The sequence below is a fragment of the Lissotriton vulgaris genome, chromosome 2_1 (genome assembly GCF_964263255.1).
Source record: "Lissotriton vulgaris chromosome 2_1, aLisVul1.2, whole genome shotgun sequence".
Taxonomy (NCBI): Eukaryota; Metazoa; Chordata; class Amphibia; order Caudata; family Salamandridae; genus Lissotriton; species Lissotriton vulgaris.
Genome location: NC_141687.1, coordinates 1,568,760,635 through 1,568,785,374, shown reverse-complemented (window position 1 = coordinate 1,568,785,374; position 24,740 = coordinate 1,568,760,635). Strand labels below are relative to the sequence as shown.

The 24,740-nt window shown below is 43.2% G+C and overlaps 1 protein-coding gene across 1 annotated transcript in view; it reads right to left on the bottom strand.

Annotated features, from left to right (window-relative positions):
• THSD7B (thrombospondin type 1 domain containing 7B) overlaps window positions 1-24,740 on the bottom strand; it is a 1,756,834-nt gene that overhangs the window by 215,734 nt on the left and 1,516,360 nt on the right. The window contains exons 17-18 of the mRNA XM_086957451.1: window positions 9,122-9,263; window positions 2,747-2,862 (exon numbers count right to left, since the gene is read on the bottom strand). Coding sequence (XP_086813577.1) covers window positions 2,747-2,862; window positions 9,122-9,263 — 258 coding nt within the window. The remainder of the gene's footprint in view (window positions 1-2,746; window positions 2,863-9,121; window positions 9,264-24,740) is intronic.

Genomic DNA, 24,740 nt, shown 5'->3' with positions numbered 1-24,740 from the left:
GAATTTGGCAAACAAAAAAGTCAAGCAATGAGAGCGCTGTTTGTTAATTGTAAACTTGACAACATTATGATATATGAACAGACTGTGTCGAAATTTGATATGTGTTTAAATTTAGAACCCTGTTGTTAGACATTATTGGCCAAAATAGGAAGCATAGTAGGAGAACATACCCCTTAAATTGTCCCCGTTTTTAAATGTTCTATGCAGCTAAGGAATGGGATAAATAGGATAGGACAACTCCTTTCTTCTCTCCCACGCATAAAATTCTTCCATTTCTTGCTGCATTTTTAAATGTTAGTTGTTTTTAACTTTAGCTTGCCTCAGGTAATGCTAACATTGATTGTCTACTTATGTATTGAGCACTGTATCGGTTTGTTGCAGGTACTCACACGTGGTTTTTGTATGTTTATTCACGATTTACAGCCCTGAAGAAGTTCCTCTTGAAGGAACGAAACGCGTTGGCTGGCTTTTCGATTTGAAAATTAAAAGAATCCTGAACACTTGCTTGCAATTTTGGACTCAGCGTTCTCTTATTTGGACTATTTCCTTTCGAACATAGACTCCTTCACTGATATATGGTGTAATTTTGACGTTTAAAGTGGTGCATTTCGGAACTTGTAGTAAGCCTTTTGCCAAGCACTATAGTGCGACTTACAGGAGGTGGGGAGAATATTTTTGGAAGAGCCTACCCTTCGGGAGTCCATTTTTGCACAGCTTCTTTTGACTCCAAGCTGTGCTGTGAATTGTCAATTCATCTATCTCTCACCAGAGACTCAGTGTGAAAGCTATTGTGATTGTGTTACAAGTTAAGAATGATGGAACTCTTTTTCATTTCCATATATTTTGTATATTCATTAAAATCATTCAAATTGTAAGTTAATATTAACTTTATTGTATGATGAAATTCTCAAAATGTCAATAAAAAATTATTAAAAAATAAAAAAATAAAAAAGAATTATGGAAATTGGCCCCCAACCCTTGCGGTCGGGTGGCAATTTAAACTTAGCTAAGCATACCCATGTGCCAGTTTAAATCTCCTGGGTTGGAATATATCTTGCAAAACATCTTTAGTGGAAGGAACAGTTAAAGTAGACAAATATTTTACAAAATGCAGGAGCATGACCATTTTTGAAATGGTTGCCCTCGAAGAGGTCATGGTCAGTGTGGTAAATCTAAATGGCTAAATACCTAAGCACCTTGAGTATAAACGTAACACAAGACACACCACATGCTCACTTTTGGGCTGAAGCAAAATGTGCACCCCCCTGCAAATAGTTTAATGTTTGTAAAATTGTACCCAATAAGATCATTCGTGAGCAGCTCTTTGTAAACCTGGACCGGCCTCATTTTTTACAATTCGACCAGCATAGTGCTGCAGATTTTCTTGCAGCGTTGCACACCAAGGTTTCCCCCTCACTCAAAAGTTGTTCTTTTTTGGAGAGTGTCTTATCCACTCCCCGCATACAGGAGAGGTCATGCAAAGTGTTCCAGTCCAGTATCCTCCCTACACAATGACATGAGGTTCAACTTTGGTGAAGAAATGTCCGAAAATATGGTTCAGAATATTTCAATCCTTAGAATCAGATGCACTGCTTGCTGCTCTCAAAATACTGGTCCCAGTGTGTTTGCGAACAATAAACATGTTTAACTGGCGAAGCACCATTAATGGGTTTGTCAAAAAAAAGGATCGCATCGAATTGCAAACCAACCTACTAAATTAACATTCATTTGGTATGTCACAAATTGCGACTCAATCTGATTGACCACAATCAGACGGATGATGGCCTGCAAGAGACAGCGGGCCACCATGTCTGTGATTCATTCTCAATAAAGGAAACTTTTTTTAAATGCAGCCTATTTCCCTTACAGAATACGGGGCTGTGCTTCACAGCCTTAAAGAAAAAAATGACACGTAAAATACAGATTCGGTATTTGAAAGTGGCTCCTTCAATGCGCCCCTTCAGATACTGAATTAATATACATTCAGAATTCCATTTTTGTAGATAGAAAAACAGTTTTCAGACTCGTAAAATGGGATTTTTAGAAAGGAAAAGCATTTAAACAATCACAAACTGAGCGTTTGCAACAGTTAAAATGCTTAGTCCATCGGACGCTCTGTCTTTCAGTCCAGTTTCAGACAATGCATCTTCCAAATTCATCAACAGTGGGCACCTTTCATGCACACTTTGCATCCATCTTCCTTCTAGACAGGAACCCCTGAAGTGCCACACATTCCAGTTAAATAATGTTTCTGGCACTAAAGCGGCAGACTCCTGTGTAAAGTAACAGATTGACAGCTGACTTTACTGCAGAGTACGGATGAAGCCCAAATATCTGCTGCCCGAGCTGCCCTGCACAATTTATGTCAGCCTGCACGCGCTCTCTTCTGGGGAAACCCTGCACAAGGCTGTGACGGGGGCTCAGCTCCAGTGCCCATTAAATCACTGACCTTTCACAGAAGCTGCCAAGTAGGGAGCCAGCAAGTGCAACCTGGAAAGGCATTTTTTGCAAACTGGACAATTGCCCATTGGGGACTCGATAGCGAGAGAACCTTATTTTCACCGAAGTCCATGGCTGGTGTTAACGACGAACCTTTTTATAATTTATTTTATTGAAAGGTTTGCAATTGCGCATTTAAAAGTTAGCATAATCCAACAAAACGTAAATAACTCTACTGTTTGCCTAGGGTGGAAATCATTAGTAGATCATAGTTGAAATTGTTGGTTTTTTCACTTTAAAATCTTACCTGCTCACAGAAGTTGATGTTGACAGATTTTCCATCGCTGCGTATACAATCCACAATGCGCGTCTTGATTCCCTCTCCGCAGGCCGCATTTTCACTTAGTTGGCAAGTGCTCCAATCTGAAGATGTCCGATAATGGTTATTAAGTTTTAAATAAGCACAAATTCAAAAATGTTACTTAGAATTCCTTATAATTCACATTTTGCGATTATTGTTTGAACAGAACTGAGGGAGCACGGGCCAGATTTATCATACTTTCACGCAACGCAACTCAGCAAGACACCTTGCAGCCCTGCACGAAAGGGAGAAGGCAGGTATGTGCCAGATATACCCATGCATGCTTCATTCTTGTCCTCTCCTTGTACCGACACACATTGCAGGCAGGATTGTTTGTGTACAAGAAGGGGTACCTAGCTGCACAAAAACAATCCTCAGATGCATTTTCCTCTTTCTAAGTCTTATGCAGAACAGAACACACTTAAAAAGAGGAAACAACGAGGAGAAATAGAGATATTTTTCCTTGTTGCAAATCCTTTGGAAAGGAGTGGAATACCAGGTATGCCAGTGTTTATAGATCTGGAAATGCGCTAAATTCCATGGGTGGATGCGTGGAAACACTTAGGCTTTACTCATGGAAAGCCTTCCCAGGACAGAGTAAGGCATGCCAGTGGCTTGGGCTGCCTTGCGTTACTCCAGACTTACAAAGCAATGCACGACTACACAAGGTGGCCTTGCATTGCTTGATAAATGTGACTTAAATATTGCATTGTCTGCTTTGCCCTTGTAACTCCCTGCTTGATGCAAGGGCAACACAATCCCTTGATAAATTTGGCCCCAAGTAGAAAAAGCCCTAGACTTCTAAAAATTACAAGTTAAAAAGTCCCTAAATGGAGTTGTCAATCTACCTAATATATAAACATGAAGAGGACATTGTCTATCAATTCAACAAATGAGTACAAAATATCAATCTCTTTATTTACAAACTACTGCTCTTCAGCTCTTTTTCATTGATTTCACCATAGAATACTGATGTGTAGCTAAAGAACAAAATCTTGTAGAGGCCATAATTCCCTGAGGTATATCTGTTGTTTATGAATAGTGCTACCACAGGCCAGGGGATACTTTGTTGAGCTTTCAAAGAGAGGTATTTACAGGGATGAATATTAGAAAGTCAAATAAGAGGATGATTACAATAAGTAGGGGGTCTATAGGGCCTAGTTTGGCAGTTCAGGTGCAGGCAGAACACCTCTCAGAAGATAAGCATCTTCAGACACTTCATTATATACAACCTGCTAGTTTTCCACTAAATGTCTTAATTCAATTTTGGGTAACGGGCTTTAGTTCAACCAGTAAGGTAGCAGTAAATTAGTGAGGTTCTTCTCTGTGAAAAGCCTTGTGCTCCAGGCATAGAATGTTGATCTCTAGACTTTACTTTACAAGTTTGGTGGTCTGACCGCCGACCGCTATTGCGGAGGGCGGGAGCACCCTGCCAAGCCGAGGGCATCCTGACTACAATATTATGATAACACTGCCAGGCTAAAGGTGCTCTACCGGCGGTGCAATGGCGGCAGCATGCTTCATGTCATAGAGAACCTGAAGTATATGCTACTGCCATGGCAACGTCGCTTGCATGTCGGTGCACCGGGTGCCACGCACCATGTTGGGCATGGCACACGGTTCATGCAAGACAGTGTAAGCAGAGGGGACACAACATTGGCCTTGTCAATGGCTGTTAGTTACAAAAGATAAAGAAGCAACACTGTGGATTTGTTGAATATTATATTGAAAAGGCTTAAATTCTGACATTTTGAGTCTATGAAAGTCCTACAACGAGTCTCTCTGAAGTTACATCAAAGGCAATGAAGAGTGGTACTGCTGCAGAGTTAAGATTTTTTTTCACCCTGAGGGTAAGGGCAAAAATGAAGATCCAGATAGGGGCTCGTTTCGGCATGTGCTTGTTGCTGAGCACCGGCAGAACCTGGCCCACTTTAAGCTCTGAGAAGAAGTATCAGTGACATTTTGGTCCACTTCAGACCCAAACTACTTGAACCATCAAGACCCAGTACCCCATGGAACCTCTAGCCTGTAACTGGCCACTTCTCATGGGGCCAGTGTGCCATTTGTACCTTGACTAAACATTCCAAGACCCTGAACTTGGGTTTACCCACCCTCTGGGAACAGTGTACACATGCCAATTGTAATTTGGAGAACGTGGCCTCAATATAGAGGTATGATGACCAGAACAATAAAAATAAGGATTTGAGCACACAGGCGTACCCAACCCTGCAAGAAAGCTTCCACATGACTGACAGCCCATTACCTTGAGAAAAGTCACAGTAAAACTGAGATGTGCTAAGCAATCAAAGAGAAAATGTCACACCAGATGAGAATCACAAAAACACTCCTGGAAAAAGAACAACGCAGGAAGTACAGGTTGAAGACTCACAAGACCGGCCTGAATGAGGAGAGCCCATGGAACCAACTGAACTTCTTTTACTAGTCGGGACAGTGAAATGAGTAGGTTAGTATCTACCTCCACCTATGCACACCTCCCTGACCTTTGTGGAAAGAGAACAACTTTTCTTTCTCCCCTGTAGACCCTACAGTACAGTCTGAGCTCGAAGTCACCAATTAAGAGCTCAATTGCAAATCCACCATTTCTTCATTAGAATATTTCCACAGAGGTGGTTCACTTTCCAAAGTTACATAACTTGCAGGGACTACATCTCCCAGAATTCACCAGAAGAAACGATGGTCATAAGGGCAATCCATTGGTAACCTCTCCCGCTGACTTGTGGCCCGAATTTGAGTTCCCAATAATTTGTATACAAATAGATGCATGAGATAATACCATCTGAACGTGCTACGAAAATTGCCACACACATAACATATGGTGAATGTCCACATGGCTTCTTGATTCATAGTTTCCCCCTTTCACAACTGTGCAGAGCAGAATAATATTTTGTGTTTTTTCTTTTTTACATTCAACACTAAAAATGTGATTTTACTTCTCTCATGGCACAACACCATTTTACACACATGTCCATGTCAGTGGGGGAGACTCCATTTCCCATGAGCTCCTTCATACACATGTGACATGGTGATTTGTGTCATCACGTGACCAACACGGCCAGCCGCCAGAACCACCAGAGAGCGTTTTTAATGCTGGTTCAACCGCATTCAGAGCTGAGCCTAACCAGGAGAGTGTGGGCTCTGAATTTGCTGTTGGTGATGCACGTTATCCCAGAAGACATGAGTAAGGGACTTAATCCTCATGTTAGTCGGACACTATGCACTTTTCTTTGATTGTCTCCATTACCTCTTGAACACAACTTGTTTGGAACTTTCGTTCCCCTTTTTACTTCTCAGCGATGATTTTAAAACAATGACAGTGTGTGAGTACAGAAGCATGCTCCCCCCTGCCAGTGGTAGGACCAATATCCCAAAAGGGGTAAGGGACAGTATGGTCGGAGGTGATTGCACCTCACATATGTTATTTCACAAATATAAATAAAAGCTGGAAAAGGTCCTTCTTCCTTTAAATACACCTTAGAATGTCTATCGAAAAAGTATGATGCTTTTGACTGCATAATATCTCTGATACACACAGTCTATATAACCAACAATCTCTCCAGAATTGAGACGCATTGCCGTCAAAAACTTGCATAAAGATGGGAAACGGAGGAACACATCATTATGGTTTCTCGTGTTGTGTTGATTTTTAATCGTATAGCTTGACACTTTTTGAGTCAAACGCCATCTGTAATTTCATTTCCGAGGGACAATCGTGATTGGTGGCATTTATTTTGTAGGACCATGGGGGAATCTGAAGCGAAGTGGTAATTTATAAACGTACTCAAAAGATTTTTCCAAATGTTAAGACTGTTTAGGAAGATTAAGGCTTCGCTTCGACTGAAGGCATGAAGGGAATCTGCATTCCTATTTTTATTGTTGTTACTTTATTTCTGTCTTTGTAAAAATGTGACACATCCATACATTGATGATGTAATTAATCCCAGATTTTGATGATGTAATTAATCCCAGATTTTTATTGCAGTGCAGTAATTGAATGCAATTTTTAAAATATGGTTTTATTCCTCAAAGGTTGCAGTGCTGGGTATTGTGTATCAGTGAGCATAGTGCAGTAGCACATTTAGTTATCATTGTGCAGGACCGCTGGCCAAACTTTCAATAAACAGGCTCTGACACAAGGAATTAAGCTGTAGTCGTGTGCATCAACATCTAGAAGAAATGACTGATTTTTGCTTAAACAAACTGACATGACATTTCTTAGAGCTGAAAACAGCAAAATATATATGACGCCAGCAATGGTAAAGTTGCTAGTTGCTTCGAGGTATCCAGTTGCCTTAGTAAATGACAGCGAGGAGTGCAAATCAGAGAGAAATATTTAGATATCCTCTGGACATTTTCCTCAGCAACGCTGATGAGGGACATTACGGATTGAGTTTATAGCTGCATCTTACTTTAACTTGTATTTCGATCTTTTCATCTCTAGAGAAACTTTAGCACTGCCTAAGCTGGGCATAAATCACTGCACATTAACTGAGTGCCTCAAAGGAAAATAATATATCTCAGCTTCCTACATCTATATTCTACAATGATCTGTTGGTTGATTGAATGTGTAAAGTATGTTAAGGCCATCAAAAACAAATCATGTTTTTTTTTTTTTAACTAAGAGGAACAAAATACAAGAAGAATGTTGGACTGGTGCAAAAAATGCCAAATTACAAAAGTCACAATAAGAGATACTGAATTTCAGATGTACGCCAGTCGAGACAACGTAAACTGCACCTTTACAGTCAGACAGAGCTGATAGGTGTATTTTGTATACACTGAAATATTTATAAGTGATATGGCACGTGACATAGATGAGAGCCGCTATATCTTTGCAGAGGCAACTTGGGAGAAATGCAATTTGTATTTGTGCCACTTGCCTAATTCATTTAGGATTCTGTGCTCATTTGCTCACCAAAAAAATGCTCAATTGAGATAATAAACTTGGATTGAGTCGTGCAACAAAATGCTCCCATATAATATTCAATGGCATAGAGAGACCTGTAGAAGAAATAGATAGCGCCTGAAGTAGAAAATCTATGACTTTTCTACCTATAATGCTTGGCGATCAAGTCATACAACGCCATTTGCATTATATTTAAATTTGGAGTTCTTGTTTAAGTTTAACACGGTTGAAAGCGTGCTTTTTTATCTGAATTATTGTATTTTTTGTATTTTAAAAAATGCTGTCGCCGAAAAATGTATGTTTTCTTGTATTAGGTGGCTATGCACTTTTTAAGAACTTTGTGCTCGATAATAAAGTTATGATGATGATGATGAGTTGAAAAAATGCCATTTATCAATGTTTGGTGCTGAATTAACTTGTACACACACAACACCGAATGCCATGTGCAAACATGATGCATCACATAGTGATTGTACATTGTTGGGCCAAAGCCTTTGTCTGAAGGCTTCTGCACTGGTATTGGGAAAATTAAATCAAGTTACCCACAAATAACACTAATTTTGGAGCGATTTAAGATTTACTAAACGTGCAGATCCTCGGGCTGTTGAAGTTTGAGGATGTTCTACCACTACATTAGAATCGTGCAGAAAGAGATTTAAGCAGACTGTTTGCGTGTCATTTTTTGATTCTTTTAAAAAAAAATTGTATCCTCAGTCCTCATAATGCAGAGCTTTTCAATCTGCCTAGAGTATACGGTAATACGTTGATGCTACTGAGAGCCAACAAAGCTGTTGCATCCCATGGCACACCAAAGTGTACATAGAGACAGCCACTAAAGTGAACCCTGGAAATATAGTTGTCAGGTACAGGAGTGGTGGCACATGGAAAACGCGTTGGCATTGACGTAATTCCACTAAAAGGTGACATCATACATGCTTCGAAATACAAATAGATTATTGTTTCAATTCTCAACAGCCTCTTCTTTATTCATAAAGACCTGTAACTGGAGGGGGGAGGGGATTATGGAAAGTAAGCATAGCTTTGACAGTACTGCTTAATTTTTTGGGCTGCCACTGCCATCATGACCCATGTGATCAGGCAAGGACATTGCTAAGGACACCAAAGGGCAGCTGCTAACCCTTTCCGAGGCAAAAAGAAGGAACAGTACATTCAAGTTCATTCTTAACTAAAAGGAAAACACCAAAGAGAAGACATGTTGATTTAAACACATTCGGAATTTCAGTTTATGGGCAAATCTGCTGTTTTGCGACACATTTCTTCTGCTCTGGGAAAAAATATTATCTTGAACTTAAACCCGCACATTTCCAAATAAATGCAGTAGCGAAAAATATTATTTAATTCCTGCACATCGGCCATCAAGTAACATACATTCTTACCTGTTACATTATATTGATAGTGAAAACAATTTTCGTTCAGAATGCAGGCTTCTATCTGTGTGTCTTCAGGACAGAGCTTCCCATGCCCAGGGGCCCTTACCGGAAACCGTGTCCTTGCTCTGGTGCTGTTCAAGTCACATATCTGTTTCAAGAGATTTAAGAATGGGTATTTATTGAATATTGCTGAATTCCAAATCATAGTACATTTTATGTTCCACCGAAGTAGCAGCCATGCAGTACAGAGTAAACGTGAGAGTATGCATCACCAGCGACGGCTCGTGGAGGGAGTTACGGTGGGGCAGGAGGGTGGGGAGGGGGAGGGGCAGGGCGGAGGTTGCTAAAAACCGGCATATGGAAAATTGCAGGTAAGTAAACAATTTAATTAATAAAACGAATTTCGTAGCTCGCACTGCATTGCATTTTGCGATGCAAGGCGCACTACGAAATTCGTTTTATTAATTAAATTGTTTACTTACCTGCAATTATCCATATGCCGGTTTTTAGCAACCTCCGCCCTGCATCTCCCCCTCCCTAACCCTCCTGGCCCACCGTAACTCCCTCCACGAGCCGTCGCTGAGCGCCATGCTGACACCTGTAGTTCATTATTAGAAGCCTTGGAGCTCCGCCCTCCCGACACTATTTCCTGCCTCCTATGTTTTTTTTGTGACCAAATTATTCTGCTACTTGCTTCCCATTGTGATCACTCAAAGGGTCAGGCAGTGAAATGGGTGCTTTTTCCAGGCACATGCATTTGTGCGCATGTGCCTACATGGCGGGCTTTACTGGGATGATCTGATGTTAGCCAAGGCTTCCGTGACTAGGGTGACCAACCGTCCGTAAATTTCACGGACTGCCCGTAATTTGGGCCTCTTGTCCGTTGTCCATGAAGACTTCTTTCATGGACGCCTTTTGTCCGTAAATTTAGCCGCCCCCTGCAAGCAGTCTGAGAGTCCTGTAACTCTCACTTCAGGGGGCCAGCTCGCGCTCCTGCTGGGATCAGTGGCCGGCAGCACCCCCTCCCCGCCCTGGTGCAGGCTGCTATCAGGCCCTTTATCATTCTGTATGTTGCCCTAATTATCACATACAGAATGATAATGGGCCTCTCAGCCCAGTGACAGCATTTCGGATCCGGTGTTTTTTTCCCAGTGGGGGTGAGGGGGACTCGAAATGCCCTGATAAAATAAATAAATAAAACCCTTTCACCATCTCTGAGGTTTTAATTTTTACATGCCTGCTAGAAACAACGTACGTGCTTTAATAGGGGCTTCTGAAGAGGTTTGCCATGAGTCCTTGAAAATGGTAGACGTCTATATTTTGAGGGACATCTCTGTTTGGAGTGGGCTACAGTATAATACACAATGTGTCTTTGGCATGATAAGAATGTCAAGTGTTGGTAAAGCCATAACATGTAAGGGGCCAAGGTCTCTCCAAAAAAAGAACAGACGGTGTGTCAAAGGATCCGTGCAAAGGCACTGTCACAGGGGACTCTGCAAAGTGGGAGAGGGAAGGCGGGTGTCCTTGGAGGTCTTGTCACAAATGACTTGTGCTGTTTTTATGACATCATACGCTTTTAGGGCTACAATGTTAGAAGCATGAAGTAGGTGAGTGAGCGCTGCACCTGTTTCAAGGCCCTCTCTGGCAAATACGTTGAACCAAAGAGAAATTAACTGCTTTATTCAGTACATTATAAAGTGTACCTTAAAGTGTCACACAGAATGTATTGAAATGTCACACATAAGCAAGCTGCAGAAATGGAAATGTTACTCATAACAAAACTGAAAACTTGGCAGATATGTGAGAAAAACACTTCAAAACAACCTAACATATGGGTGATACCTTTTTGTTAAGTGTTTTTTTCATTGATTGGCGAGTCTCTGCATGTCGGTCTCTTTGGGGGGACATGTGAATGGTTGCAAGAATATATTAATGGGTGAGGATAGATAGATGTACAAGTTTATTGGTGGGTGGATGAATGAATGCAAGAGGAGATGAGGTACGTGGGTGAGCACACAGATGAATGACATGGTGGCTGAGTCAATGGATGAGTGAGTGCATGTATGAATGAGTGCTACTTGAATAGATTAGTGAATGAATAGTAGAATACATGGATCAAGGAATAACTGTGTGCATGCAGTGATTACTAAGAGCATGAACAGATCGATGGATGAATAGTTTAACCCCTTGGCCGCGGCGGTAATTCTGCCGCAGTGCTGGGGGGAGGGGGGATCGCGTGGCACCGCCATGCTTGTGACGGAACCACTCCGTCACGAGCCACGGGTGCGTTGTGCTTATGACCGAGTGGTTCCGTCACGGCCCGGCCCGCTCATTAATTCACCCACGCAGGCGGGGAATTGATGCTGCGTGGGCGGCATGACTGAACCACTCCGTCATGATCACACTGCACTCGTGGCTCGTGACGGAGTAGTTCCGTCACAAGCACGCAAGGGGTTAAGAGATTGCATTGATGGACAAATGAGTGTGCAAGCAGATAAGAGAAAGGATGAGTTAAGTAAGTGCCTGAGCTGAGCTTTGCACTTCAGTTACAGTCTGCACAAAGTTGAGTTCAGCGTCAGTGTGGCTGGTTTAGGCTCCACGCGGGGGCCTCTCACATATCTTACCGCCCTTCCATTTCTGGTGCTGGGTGTAATTTCTGATATTTATATGTTTTCCTTGTCTTCATTGCTTGATTATGAGAAAGTCTCACTAAAAGTCATTGAATGTCACTCATAATTTCAACTGAAATTATGAAAATGTCACACGTAAGCAATCTGAAACCTTGGCAGCTATGAGAATGTAAGTTCTGAGACGTTTTCAGCTGTGATCTTTTTCTTCACTTTTTTTTAAAATATGCAAACGCAGGTGTGTTTCACTCGCATACACAACAGATGCAGGGAGTGCAAGGTTCTCTCAACCTAAAATAAACTTATTTTGACTTGTGCTTGTGTTGGTTGTCTATTTACTTATGCACTATTGCGGGACTTCCTCTGATGTGTATGCAAAACGTACCTTTTGTCCAAAATTTTTGTCCTGAATTCTGACCTTCTGCCCTGAATTTTTGTCCGGAATTTTGACCCTTTGTCCTGAATTTTTGCACTCACTGTCCTGAATTTGCACCCATGCCAGTTGGTCACCCTATCCGTGACATACGACGGCGCAATGCCACGCCCACCTACGGCTTAGATAGCCTCGCTAATTGAACTCAGCCTGGGCGTATTAGGCTTCATTCCTGTGTCTCTCAAGACTGGGTGTCAGTAACCGAGGGTTAGGTTGACCAAATTTCTAGAACAAAAAACGGGGACAGTACTAGACATAGAAATAGGACTAAACATTGCCCTCTACCATTAATGCTGAAGTATCACAATGACAACACTAAAACATGGGACTACAAAGGAATAATCCACAAATCTACTAAAAAGGGTATATATGTAGTGTTTCAAAAAATGTATGCTTTGTTCTATTCCAAAAATGTAAAAATAGCTCGCAATCAGTCTAATCTCTTAGCATTCTGGGACTTGTAGTCTTCTTTATAATGTTAATAAAAAATTCAAGCAGAGAAAGCAAATGAAAAAAAAGGACTGGATAAGGTTTAATGTGTGCTTTTGTATCTTCTGTACTCTGCGCTGTTCCACCTAGGATGCCTTCTTCTCACCACCACCCCTGCCCCAGCCCACTGCCTGTGTAACTAGGAGTGCTCCCAACTCCACCATTTATGACCTTATCTTGCTGGGAGTACACCCAACTCTGGCGGGTGCTCTAGTGCATTCTGATTCGGGCCCCTTTAGTGGCTGCTGTGCTGCAAGAATTAGGCGGCGCAGCAGGTGACTCCTGCAAGGACAGAACTTCTGTCCCTGACGTGAGAAGAGAGCTGGTGAAAATTAAGCGAGGACTGCAGTGTCAGGTACGCGCTCATCCGACCCTCTTAAAAATCCAAGTCATCTATTTAAATTAGAAAAAAGTGTCGGCACCCCGGGACAGTCCATGAAAAACCATGACTGTCCGGGGAAATCTGGGGCGCCTGGTCACCCTACCTAGGGAGCACCGTTCCCAAGCTTGTCGTGGGTAGGGTAGGATCAAAAAGAAACATTGACGCACCTCGCCATGGGACAGGTTGGGAAAGGGTGGGATTCTCACAAGGTTTATAACCTTCCACTCTCATTTAGGGAGGTGATGAGTGGAAGTTGAAACTCATGTGAACTGGTGTCTTTCATGACACGAGGTGAAATGCTGTAAACAGATACACTTGGGATGTTGCAGTTAAACTGAACCATGTGCAGTGTGTAATCTGTTGACCTTACTGCATGAAGCATGGTAGAACTAGCCAAAGAGTCTAGAAACAAGACTGTCCTGGCTTTACTGCTGTGAGTGTCGCAACAAAGGATGGTTGAAGCAGATACATTCACCTGCTCCTTCTGCATCAGCCTTAGATTTAGGATCGAGCACTCACACTGCCCATTGCCTTGTGTCTATGACCTGCCAGCAGCCGCGGGCGGCAGTAGGAGTTCCTGCAGGGCGGTGACGTGGGGAAGGGGCGGGCAGGGTGGGGGGTAGTAATGAATGGATTACGGAGTTTAACAGGTAAGTAAACATATAAATAAATAAAATGAATTTCGTTGAGTGCACTGCATCACCAAATGCGATGCAGTGCGCGCAACGAAATTCGTTTTATTTATCAATATGTTTACTTACCTGTTAAACTCCGCAATCCATACATTACTACCCCCCGCCCTGCCCCTCACCCTCCCACATCACCGCCCAGCAGGAACTCCTACTGCCGACCGCGGCTGCCTGCCAGCCTAACCTCATGCCCCCAAACCGACCATTCTCGCCTTCCATTGATTAGTGTCATGCTGACTTCAAGTGACCAGTGAAGTCGTGACATGACACAGACACACATTTAGTGTAAAAATATTACCATGCGATAGGTCAACAATCCTTTTTTCAGCACTGGTTTTATTAGGGATTCCTTTCCTTTAAAACTGCTTCTACAAAATGCCTTTTCTTTTTGAAACAAAAACAAAGTTACATGATTCTTCATTAACTTCTATAGGCCCTGATCAAAGGCATTTTTACATTTGTACTTGTACCAGTGTTGAAGCACTTTTCAACATACTGTAAGGATCTCACAGAGCACAGGTATAAGCCTAGCAAAATGCAAGGTTCCATAGACAAAGAAAATGTAGAGCTTTGTTAATAGCAGGGCAATCTTTAATGATACACGCATTGAGATAAAAATGAACACCTTTCACCCATGGAACAGGCTCTTCAAAGTACTATTGCCCTGCTGTACATTTTTTTAGGAGGAAAAATGCAGTGTGCTTTTACAGGTTACTAGTTCTGTAAAAGGGAAAATTGGTTAGTGTGATTGCTGGGCTACACTAGTTGTGTGTGGCATTCTCTGTCTGTGACTGTCTTAAAAATTATACATGGTTGTGGGAATAACCCCCTGTATGATACCATATGGGAGTTGGGCTTACTTATTTTATGCTGTGAATGCTATTACAAGATAGCAATTTTAGCCTCACCAGTTCCAAAATTCACAAGCCACCACTGTTTTTTTTGCATCAAACATAGCTACCAATGAGGTGGAAGACTTTCTGTGGTATCTGTCCATCTCCTAGGTCACTTGCATTTTAGAAAATACCCGGAAACTGTAGAATAGAGTAGAACAGAAGAACCTCAAGAAGTTATAGAATGTAGAGTGAGGAGCCCGCACACTCCGGAATTGGCAGTTGATATGCTGTGGCTGAGGTGTATGAAATAAACCTGATGCATGTCTTCACTTTCTGGTCTACATATTGAGTAACCCTCTTATCTTGCATTTGACACTGGTGAAGCGGACAGTATCTAGCCAGGTACCCGTCAACATCCATTCAATGCAGCAGTAAAATGGAGTGTGGCCACTCTCAGGAACTGAAGGGTATTCAGGGAAGTACACAGGTCACACAACTGAGTCCAGGATGCTCTTGGATGCGGTGAGTACATTTGGGGATGGTCACTGGCTGTGAGTCTGAGCAGTGAGTAAATGGCCACGGTCGATGTGGTGACTTAATGGTCGTACCAATGTGACCCCTCTTCACCCCTTGCGTTATTGACTCAGGAGAAAATTGTGTGCCACTGGGATGTGGTAATTTTAACCTCCATCAAGCGTGTTGATATGTTGAGAGAGCGTTAACTGTCTGACTCCACTCTTCGCTGCTAATGTCAGCGTGAAGGTGCTGTGGCTTTCTGATTAGGGTCTGCACTGCACATGAGGAATCCACTTCAATTGTGAACCAAACTTAAGTGGCTATGAACTTTTGGGAGCATGTTTGATGCCTCGTACATGAACTCCTCAACGTCCTCAACTGTTGTGAGTGGAAGAGGTGTACGCTGAGCTGGATTATTCACCACCATTAACATTCACTGAATGTGCATGCTGATCTGATGTGAATTTTAATTTGATACAGCACACAAGCAGCTATGAACTGGTGTGAGCGTGAGAGGTACACCACACTTACCCAGTAAACATCGCCACTTGAGCAGTGCCTTATGGTTCAGTGTGATGTGAGTTCCAAGCTGCAGTTTTGCAGTGTATGTTGCTGAATTCACTTGAAACTCATTTGTAGCGTTCTGGTCCAAAGTTGGGAATTGCACCTTCTTTCTGATTCAAACGCGGTGTGCAGTCGGGCTGGAAGCAATATTTTCTTTCGAGTGCCCAGATGAGAGCAGAGGCAATAGCCCCCTGAAAAATCACGAGGGCGATCTATCATTCAAAAGACAAGGCTCTCCTGGAGCATTTTAAAAGCATTAGGTGCGGAGTGATGAACGCAAGGAGCCATTGGACGATTTGCCCCAGAAGCTAGAAAGTGAAAAAGGAGCGACAGCTTTCCAATATGTATTAGAGTTTCGTTGTATTTCCAATTAAGCATCAATGTTTTGATCTCGTCTATTGAAGAAAATATCAGCTCTGTTGGAAAATTCTTCATACACCTAATAATATTTAGAATTGGGGGCATACACAAAGTAGTTTGCTTATATAAACGAACAATTGTTTCCTTGTATCTTAGGGCCATATGTATGAACACATTTCCCCATAGACACAGAATGGGTAAAACCCTTTGATTCATCTGGCCCTTAATCTCTCTAACACATTATCTTGCATTTGTTCGCTAGATTATCTTTATATTGATCTTTTACAGCCTTATATTTTTTTATCATGATTTTGTTTCTCTTTGCCATTGCTCCTGCCTAACGTGCAATTCTAATATGGCCCACCTGTCTTGTACATGTAATCATCTGCATGTAATAAAGGCTGTTATGAGAGGTGAGGCTTAAATACCCCTTTTCAATTATTCTGGAGGCTCTTCTAAAATGTGAGTAAAAGGGTAGTAAACGGAGAACAAGTTCTCTCTTAGCTACGATAAAGAGTCTCATGTTGTGAAATTTTTGAATTTTTGTAGAGAGCACGTTTCCTGAAAAATGATTGGATTATTAACAGGAATAGATAGAAATACATGTAAAATAACTAGCTATGTGGTTGTTTACCTCTTAGTTTTGTAGGACATGAATTAAAGCGTCCTTAGTATTAAATACATTAGAAAGCATATTGGGGAAAGTAGTTAACACGTAGCTGACCACTTAGGTCTGCTTAACGTTTTTAATGCTCTTTTTCCATGTGTCCTTCTTCTCTATCTATGCTCTAACGAGCTCATCTGTTTTGTTGCTGTGTTGCGATGTCATAGACTCTTCTTATCTGTGTCTTTAGTAATACCCCATAGCTGCCAATCTTTCACATTGATTATGTGTTGTATTTCCATGCTTTAGGTGTACATACGAGCGATATTCCACAGCCAAATGTGTGACTCTTCGAGTGACATAGCAAGAAGTATTTTAAAATGGTCTGCATAACCCACAAAACTCTCTACACTGAAAAACCTACATACCCTACAAACAAGCTATCAAAAGCTGTCTGAAAGAGGCCTTTGTGAAGCTCAAACACTTTACACCTGATTCCACCCAAATTTAAGAAAGAAAAATCACTCACAAATCCTTTCTCTAGAAATGCGCCTAGAATTTGGAATGCTCTCCCGCTGGATCTACGAGACAACCAATCATTCTTACACTTCAGAAAAAACCTTAAATTACTTCTGCTCAACAAATACCTAAGCCCTACGTCCTAAAGCAATCAAGTTGCCTTGATATACTTCCCCCTTCCACCATCTGAGAGCTGGAACTTCACTACCTTTGAAAATAGCTGTGCATCTATTCCACTACCTCTGAAATATTCTTCCTTCACTACCTCCATACTCTTTCGACAATCCACATCACCATCTATGGTATATCATTACCTTCTATGCCTATACTTTTCTCCTCATATGTATTCCCTGTAAATATTGCTCAGCAAACTCTGTAAAGAGATCTGATACCTTTTGGTCGAGTTTGCACTATATAAAACTCAAAAAACAAAATAAATAAATTCTGCTATTGCATATATTGTTTTGTAGCAGCTGTCAGTCTAGAAAAATGTAACTAATTTCCAATTTAACAATCATTACTTACTTATAATTTTAGTTGCACAATATCGCCTGCAAATCCTGTTGGTGTGCGTTTGTGGAAATCCATCTGGCCAAAATACCTCTTCCCTATTTCTGAGATCATGTATTCCATGGCTGTCTGACAAAGGCCATGAGGTCCAGATCCAGATACTTGCAATAGCCACACAATATAGATTTTCATACAATGAAACAAAATATAACTAAGTTATATCTTTCACTCGGTATTTAGTTTTTTGAATCATTGGTGTTTTATTTACAATTCATGGACTTTTTAAAATAAAATCTTTATTTTGCATTATTGCCGTCTTCCTATCATTTTTTATTGTTTGATATTTGTTTTTCCCTCAAGTGATCCTATGTATATCATTGCATCAATAATAAATAATATATACATATTATAAAAGAATAATGCGTTTAATAACACCAACAGCCTATAGAAACGATGGGAATAATGTTAAAGCAACATCCACATAACATACATAATTTGAAACAAACATTAAATCAAAACAAAACCCCCTACCTATGATACAAACGCAGCATCACATTAAAAAAAACTTGAAAATATCTTCCAGTATGGGGAACATTGCTTTCCGGTGCCATGGCAAACAACATTCTGAGCAGAGAATTATGGATCAAAATGTCAGCATTACCAAAAATCCTGCTGCAAAACAATGTAATACTGATTCTATTGCTGTGCAATATTTTCATGTTAAATTGTCAATTCTTCGACTTCAATTCATGCATCTATTAATCATAGTGAATCTTAACATTTATCCTTGTTAAAGTCTATATTGAGCAGCAATAGTCTCATTAGTTGTTCTTCATTGAATCACTTTTTTATATCAAATAAAATGCCTATAATGCAGCACTTTTTGTTACCGTTGGTCAATGTTTAATGCCACTAATCAAAAGATTATATCTAAGGTAAAAATGAATTAATGCAGCCATAACTGTTGCAGTCCAGGCTATTACAAGAGATTGACACCTAGGTCACAGAGAGGCAAGCTAAAAGATGATAAAGTTACTCTAACTAAATATTAAGAAATTAAAACATACTGTGTCTTTAAAAGATATCCTGTCATTGTATCCCAAAAATGGTTTCACTAGATGAAAAGAAAAGAAATGTAAAGTATGTTATTAGTGTAACTATAACAGGGTTTCTACTACTTTTGCTAGAGCAGACAACCACATGTTATTTAATTGGAACAGGATTACTAAAGCAATCTGAAATCAAGCAGAAAAACATAATTCTGCTAGTCAAAGTCAGTGGAAAGCCAAGGTCCAAAACAAGTTCACTTTGTAGAATGGGAAGATTAACATTATTTTTCTAAGAAAGACGAATCCCATCTACAGACAAACAAAATCATAGTGATGAAGAAGAATTTAGTATGTCAATGAGCAATCACCCTTAAAAAAATTGCTTTCAATCAGCCGCGGTCAGTAGTCGGAGTACCTGCCGGGTGGTGACGTGGGGAGGGGGAGGGGCAGGGTGGGGTGTAGTAATCTATGGATTACGGAGGTTTACAGGTAAGTAAACATTTAAATAAATGAAACAAATTTTGTTGCGTGCACTTCATCTCCAAATGCGATGCAGTGTGCGCAACGAAATTTGTTTGATTTATTTAAATATTTACTTACCTGTAAACCTTCGTAATCCATAGATTACTACCCCCCACCCTGCCCCTCCCCCTCCCCACGTCACCGCCAGGCAGGTATTCCCACTACCGACTGCAGCTGCTTTCAATACTGTATTGTTTCAGAGGGACTTGATTTACAAAGTCATCCTTGAAATTGGATTTAAAGATTTTGGTATGGCTTCATAGATAAACAAATATTTTGTAGCATGTCTAGTGTAAATTGCATGGCCGTACATGATGAATAACTAGTCATCATTTCAAATGATGGCTTACTGCTAGAGTCTTCTACCACACTGTAATAACCTTTGATTTGAGCTCTTTTTTTTACATGATGAATAACTAGTCATCATTTCAAATTATGGCTTACTGCTAGAGTCTTCTACCACACTGTAATAACCTTTGATTTGAGCTCTTTTTTTTGAGCGAAAACTTGACAAAAATCCAATAAGGCGAATTGGAGATATGAATGTAAAACGTTTAAATTAAAGATAGCAGAAAAAAGAAAAAGAGACAACTGTGGTTATCTGGTCACCCTTGACTGGCTCAAGGTCAAGAGTTAAGGCTGACTATAATGGAGTGCAGGTCGGATAAAGGACCATGTTCTTCCTGATGGAAAGTTTACTTTCAGACTTAGAAACGTAAAAGACACAAGCATGGCAAACTCAAATCTGATGTGGGCTTCAATGACAGTGGGTTGATCAGGAGCAAAGTCCTGATGCAGTCATCGATGATGGTGGGAAACCTCTGCACAGGCAAAATCTTTGTCCAGGAATGCTGCAACATTGTCAGGTTGCTGTTCAGCATCTGTCCCAATGAAGCCCTCTACATTCAGACTTGGAAACTTTTCTGAAAGTCAGATCTCTTTTATTGGGGCAAACCAGTAAGCTGAGTCTGGCCGGTATTGTGCATCAATGGATGCAGTTTGAGTGGCAATCCCGGTCTATGTTGGTTCTTCAGACAGAAAGTTGGCAACACGTTTCTAAGTCCCAGCTTTTGTGAACACCTTAACACCTTAACACCAGCCAAAGGTCCAGCACGTGTGGGCTACTACTTGGGGATTAGAACAGCCCAACAGAGGCCATCAACAGTGTCCATGGCAGGGCCAGTTGGAACTGGTCTGCTGGGTACCCTGGAGGCTTATGTCCCTGTAAGTCAATAGGAGGTCAGCCAACCTACCCTTGGAGTCACCTCTGGTGTCATGGGTTCTAACAAAGCAGGTACAGTCATCGTTTAAGTTCTTCAGAGAGGAGGAAAGTCCTTCTCCTGATTCTCCATACGTCCAGAATTGTTTGAGAAGAAGTCTGTGGGATCAGCTTTTATTCCCAGTTCCAGCCTGTGGGTAGAGGGCAAACCTTTGTCAACCCCCTAAACCAGTTCTAGTCAGTTCCTTTAACCTCACTAAGTTTGGAGACAGCCAGACTAGAGAGACAAAGGACATTCAGGCCTAAGAGTGAGTGTCTTCCTGTAACAATATAGGCATCCTTTGAAGCTTAAGAATGGGCCCTCCATAATCCCGATGCCCTCCTGTCAAGGGAGGCACCACCCTTTGCTACTCCCTGGGCCCTTTGTCCACTGTTTGGCAGCAATACACATCTGGGGAGTAATTAAGGGCCCGGTCTCACTGCAAGAAAAGGCTATCTGTTTTAGGTAGGGAAATGACAACTTTCTAAAAATGTAATTTGCTAAATTGTACAGTGAAATAACTAGACGTTTTTGGTGCTTGTGACGGTTGAGGCATTTGCCACCCAGTGATGGACGCAGGTGAGAGCGGGGTGGGTGATGGTCCCTGTGTCTGCTACCGACTAATGCGCAGGTAAGAGCGAGGGGTGCTGCTGCCCCAAAACTCATGCCGCCTGGGACAGACCAACCCCCCAACCCCACCCCCCTTGCTATGCCACTGAAATGATAATATAAAATATGGCTTGGACATTAAGACAATGAGTTCTTGAACCATTTTCTGTCTCCTCCAAAATTGCACTTATTGAAGGTAATAGAGTTAACCAATGTTAACCTATGGGAGGGGCAGCCTTACAAAAGTGAAAAACGACTTTGGAGATTTTTCACTTGCTGGGTACATTTAATATTACATATACAAGCCCTACTTTTTAAATAACATGCCCACTGCCCCATGGGCATTTAGAACCTACCTCAGGGGTGATTTATAAATATTTAAAAAGATGGTCTAGGCCTGACAAAAGGTTTGTTTTGCCAGTTTGACATGGCAGTTTCAAACTGTACACCAAGGCTGCCTTGACAGGCCAGGAGATGATTTACAGTGATACTTTAGTGCATACCACAATGAGTGCTGCAGACCTCTAGTAGTATTTAATTTAGCAGCTTCGGGTACATGTGGTACCGTATACTAGACCAGAGACTTATAAGTAAAAACCACCGCAATGGAGCGCACACCGCTAGCCCCTCCTCCGGATCGCCCCTCGGGATTCTGGTACTTGTAGTTCAGTAGTGGATCACCCAGGTGGGTGCAAGTCGGTACTTGTTGGACTGATGAATCTCTAGACCCGATACATGTCCCGGATTTTTGGGTATCGCCCGAGACATGGCTCGGGTTTCGGGATAACTTCCCTCATCAGTAGAGAAAATGGTTTAGGGGTGGAGGAGAAGGCCGCCAAACAACAGTCAATGGCCTCGATGCCCGAACCGGCACGCAGGGCAGCATCCAGGAGCCCGTCGGCTCAAAGCTCAAGGGAGCCAATTAGTAAAAACCACCGCAATGGAGCGCACACCGCTAGCCCCTCCTCCGGATCGCCCCTCGGGATTCTGGTACTTGTAGTTCAGTAGTGGATCACCCAGGTGGGTGCAAGTCGGTACTTGTTGGACTGATGAATCTCTAGACCCGATACATGTCCCGGGTTTTTGGGTATCGCCCGAGACATGGCTCGGGTTTCGGGATAACTTCCCTCATCAGTAGAGAAAATGGTTTAGGGGTGGAGGAGAAGGCCGCCAAACAACAGTCAACGGCCTCGATGCCCGAACCGGCACGCAGGGCAGCATCCAGGAGCCCGTCGGCTCAAAGCTCAAGGGAGCCAATTAGTAAAAACCACCGCAATGGAGCGCACACCGCTAGCCCCTCCTCCGGATCGCCACTCGGGATTCTGGTACTTGTAGTTCAGTAGTGGATCACCCAGGTGGGTGCAAGTCGGTACTTGTTGGACTGATGAATCTCTAGACCCGATACATGTCCCGGGTTTTTGGGTATCGCCCGAGACATGGCTCGGGTTTCGGGATAACTTCCCTCATCAGTAGAGAAAATGGTTTAGGAGTGGAGGAGAAGGCCGCCAAACAACAGTCAATGGCCTCGATGCCCGAACTTGCACGCAGGGCAGCATCCAGGAGCCCGTCGGCTCAAAGCTCAAGGGAGCCAATTAGTAAAAACCACCGCAATGGAGCGCACACCGCTAGCCCCTCCTCCGGATCGCCCCTCGGGATTCTGGTACTTGTAGTTCAGTAGTGGATCACCCAGGTGGGTGCAAGTCGGTACTTGTTGGACTGATGAATCTCTAGACCCGATACATGTCCCGGGTTTTTGGGTATCGCCCGAGACATGGCTCGGGTTTCGGGATAACTTCCCTCATCAGTAGAGAAAATGGTTTAGGGGTGGAGGAGAAGGCCGCCAAACAACAGTCAATGGCCTCGATGCCCGAACCGGCACGCAGGGCAGCATCCAGGAGCCCGTCGGCTCAAAGCTCAAGGGAGCCAATTAGTAAAAACCACCGCAATGGAGCGCACACCGCTAGCCCCTCCTCCGGATCGCCCCTCGGGATTCTGGTACTTGTAGTTCAGTAGTGGATCACCCAGGTGGGTGCAAGTCGGTACTTGTTGGACTGATGAATCTCTAGACCCGATACATGTCCCGGGTTTTTGGGTATCGCCCGAGACATGGCTCGGGTTTCGGGATAACTTCCCTCATCAGTAGAGAAAATGGTTTAGGGGTGGAGGAGAAGGCCGCCAAACAACAGTCAATGGCCTCGATGCCCGAACCGGCACGCAGGGCAGCATCCAGGAGCCCGTCGGCTCAAAGCTCAAGGGAGCCAATTAGTAAAAACCACCGCAATGGAGCGCACACCGCTAGCCCCTCCTCCGGATCGCCCCTCGGGATTCTGGTACTTGTAGTTCAGTAGTGGATCACCCAGGTGGGTGCAAGTCGGTACTTGTTGGACTGATGAATCTCTAGACATCGTTTAGGGGTGGAGGAGAAGGCCGCCAAACAACAGTCAATGGCCTCGATGCCCGAACCGGCACGCAGGGCAGCATCCAGGAGCCCGTCGGCTCAAAGCTCAAGGGAGCCAATTAGTAAAAACCACCGCAATGGAGCGCACACCGCTAGCCCCTCCTCCGGATCGCCCCTCGGGATTCTGGTACTTGTAGTTCAGTAGTGGATCACCCAGGTGGGTGCAAGTCGGTACTTGTTGGACTGATGAATCTCTAGACCCGATACATGTCCCGGGTTTTTGGGTATCGCCCGAGACATGGCTCGGGTTTCGGGATAACTTCCCTCATCAGTAGAGAAAATGGTTTAGGGGTGGAGGAGAAGGCCGCCAAACAACAGTCAATGGCCTCGATGCCCGAACCGGCACGCAGGGCAGCATCCAGGAGCCCGTCGGCTCAAAGCTCAAGGGAGCCAATTAGTAAAAACCACCGCAATGGAGCGCACACCGCTAGCCCCTCCTCCGGATCGCCCCTCGGGATTCTGGTACTTGTAGTTCAGTAGTGGATCACCCAGGTGGGTGCAAGTCGGTACTTGTTGGACTGATGAATCTCTAGACCCGATACATGTCCCGGGTTTTTGGGTATCGCCCGAGACATGGCTCGGGTTTCGGGATAACTTCCCTCATCAGTAGAGAAAATGGTTTAGGGGTGGAGGAGAAGGCCGCCAAACAACAGTCAATGGCCTCGATGCCCGAACCGGCACGCAGGGCAGCATCCAGGAGCCCGTCGGCTCAAAGCTCAAGGGAGCCAATTAGTAAAAACCACCGCAATGGAGCGCACACCGCTAGCCCCTCCTCCGGATCGCCCCTCGGGATTCTGGTACTTGTAGTTCAGTAGTGGATCACCCAGGTGGGTGCAAGTCGGTACTTGTTGGACTGATGAATCTCTAGACCCGATACATGTCCCGGGTTTTTGGGTATCGCCCGAGACATGGCTCGGGTTTCGGGATAACTTCCCTCATCAGTAGAGAAAATGGTTTAGGGGTGGAGGAGAAGGCCGCCAAACAACAGTCAATGGCCTCGATGCCCGAACCAGCACGCAGGGCAGCATCCAGGAGCCCGTCGGCTCAAAGCTCAAGGGAGCCAATTAGTAAAAACCACCGCAATGGAGCGCACACCGCTAGCCCCTCCTCCGGATCGCCCCTCGGGATTCTGGTACTTGTAGTTCAGTAGTGGATCACCCAGGTGGGTGCAAGTCGGTACTTGTTGGACTGATGAATCT